The following is a 10329-nucleotide window of genomic DNA, read 5'->3' as shown; positions in this document are numbered from 1 at the left end:
GGCCCTTGTAGTGGAGCGTGCTAGCGCAACGGGCTAGTAATAGAATTTTTTTGACGTAGGTTCAAACCCTGCCCAAGGAAAGCTTTTTTAATTTTCATAACACTTCATAATTTTCATTAAAATGAGATGAAAATGATAATCAAAAAGTGATTTACTTTTGTGCAGATAAGTAGTAGTAGTAGTAGGAGGAGGAGGAGGAGTTGAACGGGTTAGAAGCCCCGCAGGACTCGTTTTGTTCCACCGTGATATAAATTCTGTGACCAACTTAAAAACAGCTGGCTAGGGTAGCATGTAAAACAGCTGGCTAGGGTAACGCGTAAAACAGCTGGCTTGGGTAGCGCGTGAAAAAGTTAATTCCGAGAGTATTACTTTCAAGAACGGGTCGTGTCATACTTATGTATAGGTTATATCTGATCTTCAATTATTACTCTCGGTTCTCATGTATTTGTTTATCTATTTATTGATTTAACTTTTATTTACTTATTTATATTATAATTTGATATTCGTGCCTCGCAGGAATTGTATAACGATCTGAATTATTGACCAGTTGTACTCTGTTAAGGTTTGTTTGGTACAGAGGGGACCAAAACCAAGCTTGTTATGAATGTTTCCCTTCACATAATTCGCATTGCAATGTTATATGGTTGAGCGTCCCTGGATCTTGATCACACCAGCAATGGTAGGTTTCCTTTGATTTGATTTCAATGCTATTCGGTGCTCCGTTGCTTTTCCTCGCAGGTGGGACTTGTAAAAATATATATTACAAGACTAGTAGCACTAAGAAATAGGCCCCAAAGATACTTATAATTGCTGCTTGGAAGCCTTATCGTGTTCCAATTTATATATTTAATTCTCTGTTTTTTGCATATGTACAACACAATTATTCAATGAACATATACAATTATTATACAACACAATTATTCAAGTGAGGGCAATTCATAATCACTAGACATTCTAATTCATATGACAAGGAGGATACAATTTTCTATCTACAATTATAAAGAATTAAATCTGACTAATCTTCTTACAAGGTACATTATAATTTCAGTTATACTTTTCGATCCAACTCTTAACTTATTCCTTACAATTATTAACAACACTACTTATTGATATAGGTGACTGGAACCAAGGTCTAAACCGAAAGATATAACACTTTAATTGAGGTTGTGAAAGAAAAGAATTTAAATAAATGAGCCTGTAGATGATCCGTTGAGGTTGACATATAAAAAAAATATAAAAATAAAGGTAAGAAATCTCATCATTATAAATATGAAATTATTATTGAAAATTTTGAATAAATGAACTTTACGATGCCTGCTCCACTTGGTACCCTTAGACAGGCACAAGAAATTACACTCTATTAATTTTAACAAAATGGGTCAAAACTTCTCTACTCTAAGCTAATTGGATCCTACTCTGCTCCACTTTTTCCATCTCCCTTTTACTCTACCCTACCCTACCCTATGATATTTTTCTAAAGCGGTTCTATTTGCCGACAATAAAAAATAAAATAAAAGATACTCAGAGTTATGTTTCTAATTCAAATACCAACATTTATTCTCTTAATCTCTGCCAGCGTTTCAGCATCCGAATGTATGCGTTAAAAAACTACTGTGCAAAAAATACAAACCAACGTATGCTAAGTTGCCACTAAAAAGCACGAATGCCATCAATTTGCTGCAGTAGAGGGGTTAAATTCCAAAGTTGGGCGTCCGTTTGCAGCGAAATTTTTAAAATTTACAGAAAAGATATGGATAATTTGATCGTTTGTGTGCTTGATAATATATAAGAGTCTCGAAAAATCTGTTTGTTATATATAAGCGGTTATAAACATGGGACTGTACGGCGAGTGGAGGGAACTACTTGGCGCAAGGTAACCGAACAGTTGCATTGTGGGAAAGAAACGAGCATTTATGTTATCAACATGGCGAATGTACAAGGGCAATGAACTAGCAGTTTTAACATTTGTGAAGCAATACATTGATAACGAGCAAAACTTTTTAAAAGTTTGTGAAAAGCACGGATTAATGAACCTAATAACAAATTGCAGAAAGTGTGGAAGGGAGATAACAGCGAAAAAACTTGACGAAAGCGGACGCCCAACTTCGGAATAAATGCCCAGTAGAGCCCCATAGAAGCGATAGTTATTATACAATGATAGTTAGCCACTATTATTTCATAGATATTAGCCATTTGTCCAATATACTCCCTCCACAATGGGACTACTTTTCGCCGTAACGTCAGTCGTAGGAAAAATAGATCCGTGATCACTATCACCAATGTATCTAAACAAACACTAATTTATGTCATCCTTTTCTTGTATCACATACTACAACAACCACATACACCAATTCTGTTGGATAACTTTTCAAAATTTCCAGCTATTGTTGTGGGGCATATCGGAATTCAAATCCGAATAACTAATGTGAATTAAAACTGTAAAGCTGGTTTGAACATAATACAGTTTTAGGTGGGGTGAAGCCTAGAGATCTCTCTCTTGGTAAAGTTTCAAAACCTGGCGCGTTAGTGATGTTGAGTGAGTAGATTAATGTTTAATGTGTTGAATAATTATGAAAGAATTGATGGAATGAGAATGTGGAAAGCAACGGGAGAATCCCGAGAAAAACCCACTGACGACTTTTTCAGCACAAACTCTCAGGGCCTGGCATGGCATGTAAATTTTTGGAACCAACGAGTTGCTACGGTGTGGCTCACTGTATCCTTCGCATGACAAATGTTTTTTGTTGCTCCCATAACGTTATGCCCAGTGTTCGAAGTGGGGAAAAAAAAAGCAGAGGAGATATGTTTTATTAAGATTTTGACTCTACATACCGGCTATCTAAGTGTTGAAATACAGTGAGAGTATGTTGCCCAAAAGATTGGATTTCGATTTACTTAATGACTGAAAAACCGCTGTAGAGCTTCTCTTTAGTAACGGAGGGGAGGGGGAAAATGGAGAGACTTTGATTCCTCACTAACAACTTTCTGAAAAGAAAAAGTATCCCCTATATTATAGAGAATTATACACAAAAATGCTCAAAAGCCGAGTTTTTGTGTTAACAATTTCCTGCAGGAAAACTTCCGAACTCCCGCTCGACTGAGGGGTATTCTAAACCACCGGAGGATCCGCCCTCCATAGCAGACATCTCCTAAATCCGTCCCTGTTCAAAACACTGTATTTATATGCGTAAAGGCAAGAAAACACGTACATATACATAAGAAAGAAACAGTTCAATAGGAAACATTAAAATAGAAACTAGATGAACTTCTTTAAAAATATCTCATTTTAGAAACAAAAGGCAGGAAAAAGATAACAAAAATATCGGTGTTATAAACTTCTTTTTAAAGAAATAAAATATTTCTATGTTCTAATCGTCGGTTGTTGTGGAGAAATTGGATAAATGGATTTATTTAAGGTCTTTAGCATCCACTCTCCAGTGACGGTATGCCGTGATCACTGAAAAACCAGAGGCGGTATGGCATACCACATCATACCATCTCACTTCGACCACTGGTTATGCCCGAAATCCAACTTATGAAGTAATAGTTCACGTATCAGACGTTGTTGATCACTTATCGTCAGAGCCACTAAAAGCTGACTGAAGATATTGACGAAGTGGCGGCCTCCATGTTTAATACTCAGCTTGCCACACTGCCTCTTACTCTTATTCAAGCTATTGCTTATGCCTACGTTTGATTACGGCATATACACGCTACTGCTGTTTTGGTTGTGAAAATATTGCAAGACTTATGATTCACCCTTGTAATATTATCCCTACGTAGGTACAGGGTTTGTCCGGGAAGTAATAAAACTGATTTTATTCCGGCATGACTGTACTTCGGAGCGTGCGCACACCGACTGGATCCGGTAGAGGGCGTTCCTAGCTAACGAACGAGCGGCTGGTCAGTTGTCTCCGAGCACACGGAGAGTCAGGACAGGCTTTTTCGCGCGACGTGTTTCTGTGAGTGGTGCAAGCCGAAAATGCAGCGTTCGTTAGAGCACAGGTACGAGATTAAATTCTGTGTTAAACTCGGTAAATCTGCGACAGAGACGTTTGATATGATCAAGCAGGCTTACCCAGATGATGCTTTAGCAAGAACTGGTGTGTTTCGGTGGCGCAAGGCCTTTTCGGAGGGCCGGGAAGAGGTCGCCGACGAAGACCGTGCTGGAAGACCTTCGACTTCGACAAACACCGACAATGTGACTCGTGTGCGCAAAGTTTTGAACTCAGACCGTCGACTAAGTATTCGTTTAATTGCCCAGATGTTAAATTTACCAAAAACTGTGGTTCATGACGGAGCATTTGAACATGCGCAAGGTGTACACGAAGATTGTCCCAAAAGTGCTCACTGACGACCAGAAATTGCGGCGAGTGGAATTGTGCCAAGAAAATTTGAACATGTGTGAAAGTGACTCCCAATTTTTGAATAACGTAATCACAGGTGACGAATCATGGATCTTTGAGTATGATCCCGAGATAAAGAGGCAATCTTCCGAGTGGCACACGCCGGCGTCTCCGCACCCAAAAAAGGGAAGAATGAGCAAATCCAAAGTGAAAACTATGCTCATTGTCTTTTTTGACATCAAAGGCATCGTCCACCATGAATTTGTTCCTCCTGGACAAACCGTCAACGCCAAGTTTTACGTGGAAGTGCTCAAGAGACTCAAACGAAGGGTCAATCGGGTCCGACCAGACATCGGAGCCGACTGCAAGCTGCACCACGACAACGCCACGGCTCACATCGCCTTTCTTGTGAACAGCTACCTGACCAAGGCCGGCATCCCAACGCTTCCGCAGCCGCCCTACACTCCAGATGTGGCTTCCCGGACTTCTTTTTGTTTCCTCGCCTGAAACGCCCGATGAAAGGCAAGCATTTTGAGACGACAGAGGGGATCCAAGCAGCTTGCACCGCGGCTGTCAAGGCTATTCCGGAGAATGACTTCCGTGACGCCTTCAGTGCTTGGAAATCGCGCTGGTAGCGCTGCATCGACGCAGAAGGAGCCTATTTTGAAAGTTTTTAAAGAATTGTAATGATTGGCTCAATATTTTTTTTTAAATCGACTCAGTCCTATTACTTTCCGGACAAACCCTGTATATTTCCTTATTTAGTTTTGTTTGTTTGTGTTTTAATTGCTGTGTGTTTAAATTAAAGCTTCTTAACCTAGGAATTTCTTTCTTTAACTTAATATACATTATGTGCTGTTGATGCTTTTTTCTGTTTCTTCTACAGCCATATTGTAATAAGAAATTCATTTCTGTTTTGTTCTATTCATTTTTATATCATAACATCGTAAACTATACGCAGGGTCGGCCCTAGTCAATTTGCCGCCTCTTGCAATGGCATTATTTGCCGTCCCTCCTTTCTTCAAAAAGAACAGATCTTAAAGCCACGATTTTAAGTATGCCAACCCATCATTAACAACGAAGGGGAGGGAAAAGCACTCGCACTCAGAAAGGCCTAAACACTACAAATACAATCTTATTATCTCATTGCGTCTGTTTTCCTTTCTTCAAATAATAATCTATTATGTTAGTGAAAGATAAAGCAAATATACCTGCAGCAGAAAGATGGTAATCTTTTTTTATAGAATTCAATATCGAGCTTCAATATCAATATATATGTTTGCAATTTCAGTGCAACTATCTCTTTTATCTTTATTTCTTGATTTTTCTTCTACGACAGTTAAAAAAATAAAAAAAAAATTTCCACCTTCAATGATAAGGAATTTATTTCTGACGAAGACAAGACTAGTTTTCATTTCAACACTGTGATAACTAACTAAATGGAACATATGTTCGCTACTGTTCGAGAATTGAGTTCTTGTATTTAACAACAATCAAGCAATTCATGCTGGGATTTGTTTGACCATTTGCTTTATCACTGTTAATATGACTATAAACTAATACGACCTAAAAATGATTTATGAATGTAGCACTCAAATAGAAGGTCAGCTTAGTAAGTTTAATCATCATGAAGTCGGTTTCCAATAAGAAATATTTATTTTAAATAGCATAGTTATGCCAGATTTTGCCTCCCCGTTCAAATGTAGGTGTTACACATATTATGATAGAGCCAGCTCTGACTATACGAGTACTAATATTTTAATAACTTACTTGTTAATCAGGTGATTAGTTAGTTTGAAAAATGTTAAATTATTTTGTGCCGTCGATTGGATACAAAATAAATAATTCAAACAAAAATCTTACACATTTTATTCTAATAGAGAATGTAATTATTGTGGTATAAATTGAAGAAGTACAAGCAAGAAAATACGTAATTTAAGATGGAAGGAGAGAGACGAGGAAAAACTACTGCACATCCGCCACATAGACATGTGGCTATGATTTCTAAAAGCGGTAAGTCGTCTTTTTTCTTTAGCCTTACTGATTGTTAAGACTCGAATACGTATATGTACTATGTATACAGAAACTACAGTTGTAATTAAAAGGTAGTACAGTTTGCGGCATAGAAAATGTTACCGAAAGTTTATTTCCCAATTACTAACAAATTCTTGCGCCGTGTGCTTATGCATTCAGAAACACACGTCTCGATCGACTAACTTCTGGTAGTCAATCCAACTCGTCCTTCTCTTCCTACCATCATTTTCTAAAGCAGTTTCTGTGTCGTAATATACTCTTTCCATTCAGACGGAAAAAACAGGAACCAGGTTTACAAGCTTTCCAGCTCTAATAGCTTTCCGTCTTTTATTCGTTTATTCTGAAATGCCATTGTAGAGCCTGAATAAAAAAGATGTCACAAAGTGTTCCCATAGCTTTATAAACGCCTTTATTTGCATTCTTTCCCTTCTCCAAACACTAAATACCACATCAAGCTAAGATGGTGCTCCTTGTGAAATCTATGGAAATTGTCAATTACAGCACTAATTTTTGTGCTTCCCAAAGTCTGTAATGCGAAGGCAGAGCTATAAAGACTACTGACAGAAATGAGTGTTATTCAATGATTGATTTCATTTTGTTTCGCAATAATTGCCAGCAAATGTTGCAGGGGTGTCATTTGGGCAGGACGGGAGGGTGCAATTCCCTCTCTCTCTTGAGTTTGATAAACATATTGTTTGATCAAATATATAATAAAACATTAACATAAAATTCGACACTCTTATGCCGACGGAGAACCCCCCCTCCCCCGAACAAAATCTACAATGACGCTACTTTTAGCAACAAACCTATAAAGTTACATTGCTAGAGGCTTCAAGAGTCGAAGGTAGGTTTATAGTGAACGACATTGAGAGAGAGAGAGAGAGAGATTCAAATACGGAGACAGAGAGGGATGATTTACATATGATCGAACAGCATCTATATTGTGACGAAATTTGTGATTTTGTGAAACAGAAGAAAGAAAGTTTCTGAACTGCAAGGATCTTATCGGGCAGTTGTCGAATTAAGATAGAGAACACTTTTTAGAGCATGATACGACTGCGAAGGAACAGAAAAATCTTAAGATCTGCGGAATTAAAAATTTAAAAAATCTTCAGCTTCCAAGACAGGTTTTGAACTACGAACCTCTTAGCTATAAAACCATGAGTTTATTCATGCAGCCACGGAGAACTGCGCAGTCATTCATATACTTTTCCTTTAGCTACATTGAGAAACTAATAGAATGAAATATTCCAAAAGTTGACACGGTGGGTGCGCCGTTGACATTAAAAGTAGACCTCTTGTAGCTTAGTTACAGGATGCATAAACTTCCCTTTGTTCAGGAGCACTTTTAAGGCAGTAAAAATATGTTACTACTGTGTTAATTGAGTTATATTTGATAGAACCGTTTGCTAAAGTAGTGCCAAATATTCGGACACAAATCACCTTTTGCGATGATCTAGCGGAAAATGAAACAAATTGTCGTAAACATGTTCGACTTTTCAAACGAGAAAGTTAAAAAAAAAAGCAATGGAACTGGGCATAAGAGTGTCATTTGGATGCAAATCTATAACTAAAAAAACAGCGCGTTATGCGTTATTATGTGTTAGATGAATGATTAGTGTAAAGGAATCCTACGTGGATGGTCCTAAGTTCGAATTCCGACCATTCTTATTGTTTTTTTCTTTTTCTTTTAGCTATGCTCGTAGTGTGCATTCCAGAAGTTAAAGTTTGAATTAAACGTATTATTATTATTTATTATCCCCAGTGATCTAGTAGCTAGTACGTTTGTCTTTGGTGTGCATGGTCCCGGATTCGATTGCAAAGTGCTGGATTTGTGGGAAAGCACAAAAAATAATTTCACAATCATTAAATTTCATTAGTTTCCTTTAGTCTAAAGGGCATAATCGTGGGACGTTAAACTAAAAAAGAAGGAGCATTAAAAATTAAATATTATTATAGGATTTAATAGAAATGTTTCGATGGTATTGAATGTAACTCAGACATATAATACAAATAAAAACAAGAAATAAATAAATAATAATGTATTCAACCCTGTAAGTTATTTAGTTACAACTACTCAGAAAATAATTTAACACGTTGGTTGCCATGTGTATGGATTTCCATACACACGGCTCCTTCATGATGCGCCTTGTGTATAATTTTCCATACACTCAAATATATATTGCATTTTTTTACGTTCGCTCTGCAGTGGTTCTTAAAGTGGGGTCCACAGGACCTAGCCAAGGGGTCCGCGATACGTAAAAAATTAAAATGTGTTGTAATAAAATGGAACTCACAGCTGTACCTACGTTTGTAAATTTAATGTTTTTCTACTTTACTAAATTTCTGCCTGTGAGTATGAAGAGTTATCTAAAAATACATTGCAACATTTGATGCTTTTCCCTACCAATTCCTTATGTGAATAGACCTTTTCTGCTCTTTGCAGTATTAAAACCTTAAAGCGAAATCGTCTTAATGTGGAATAGGACCTAAGATTGATGGTTACAAAACTTATTACAGATGCAATTATGAAAAAACAGAAATAATCTAATTTCTCACATTAGTGACCCCACATTTGAGAACACTTTTTATCGAGTGGATTACTTAAAACAAAAAGACATTGATTTTCAGTCTTCAAAGTTACTGTATTTTCAATTGAAATTTCGTTCACTAGGAAACAAACAAGTATCTTTAGAATAAATTACTTATTGCATTATTTTTCTTGATCTTTTTCTTGTCAGTGGTAATTTTAATTAGTATATTTTTTAATACCATGTGAAATTTCAGAGAGCGTTGCAAGGGGGTCCGCAGATCACTTTCCGAATGAACAGGGGGTCCGCGTTATTGAAAAGTTTGAGAATCACTGCTCTAAAGGTATGTATGCTAATACATACATATGGCGTAGAGGTCAAAATTTAATATCACGTCGCGTGTATGCAAAACCATACACACACAAAAAAAATATACATTTATGCGGTTAAAACAAAAGGCGAAAACAAAGTATTAGTGGCGGATTATTGCCCGTGGCGCACAGGTGAGAAAGGTCAAAATATATAGTGGCGGTCAATGTGTTAAAGGTATAGAGAAATAGACGTAAAGATGTTAAAAAGTGTAAAGGGGAAAAAATCAATTACATATTAAATCAAATTCAACATCTTGTTATATTAAAATCCTAGTATATAATAATGAAAATTTGATTTGGGAGAACTTTTCAGTAACCCTGTTTAAACGGATATTTATCTACCATAATGTACAATTTTTGCTGAAATTTAGAAATTGATCTCACATTTTGGGATTGAAAAGTCGTATTAATTATGATGACAGTTACTTTTGTATATATTAAGATTTAAGTAATACCTACATATCAAATTTCTCTCTGAAATTTGCAGACGAAAGTATTTTTTAATCATTTGTAAAAATGTATTTTATTAGAACATAACATTGGAAAAGTATTTGTGGAAATTCTTTAAATGATTTTTTATGTTTTGTTCTCAATATACTAATACTAAATAGCATTCTTTTTAACAAAACTAATCCACAGTAGTATATCGTATTTTACGAACTGTAAGATGCGCCTTAATTATTAAGCATTTTTAAAAAAATATCGTAACATTTTTACCATTTTTATTATTAGATTGCATGTTTGGTGGGGAACGATGTTTCGTCGTAAATGGATTGGCGCTGCCATCGGTTTTCGAGCGTGACGTCATGGGTTGTCGACTAACAGATCGACTGATTAGTTCCGTCGTCGCATGTTAGAGGAGCTATGGTTCGCCTTGTTTCCAGTTTTTCGGAGAGTTTACGGTCTATATATTCTAGTCTGTGGTTCTGGTTTTGTGATGGCGGGGCAGAAGGAAGACAGTGTTAGTAAGCTTGTGAATTCCCGCAACTCATGTTCATCACATCGGTGCACTGCTGCTGCCAGTTGAATCCAATGTTGCCAGATAGA

General features: G+C 36.7%; 1 protein-coding gene across 2 annotated transcripts in view; it reads left to right on the top strand.

The window, feature by feature from the left end:
* Positions 1–1166: 1166 nt before the first annotated feature.
* The window catches only part of LOC145679900 (synaptic vesicle glycoprotein 2B-like), a 60423-nt gene continuing 51260 nt past the window's right edge, over positions 1167–10329 (top strand). For both annotated transcript variants that reach the window (XM_081750412.1, XM_081750411.1), the window contains exons 1-2: positions 1167–1245; positions 6227–6359. In XM_081750412.1, coding sequence (XP_081606538.1) covers positions 6287–6359 — 73 coding nt within the window. In that variant the 5' untranslated portion in view covers positions 1167–1245; positions 6227–6286. The remainder of the gene's footprint in view (positions 1246–6226; positions 6360–10329) is intronic.

The sequence above is a fragment of the Thermobia domestica genome, chromosome 2 (assembly GCF_964235325.1).
Source record: "Thermobia domestica chromosome 2, izTheDome1.hap1.1, whole genome shotgun sequence".
Classification (NCBI taxonomy): domain Eukaryota; kingdom Metazoa; phylum Arthropoda; class Insecta; order Zygentoma; family Lepismatidae; genus Thermobia; species Thermobia domestica.
The sequence above is the reverse complement of the archived record's forward strand: the minus strand, read 5'-3'. Positions and strand labels throughout refer to the sequence as shown.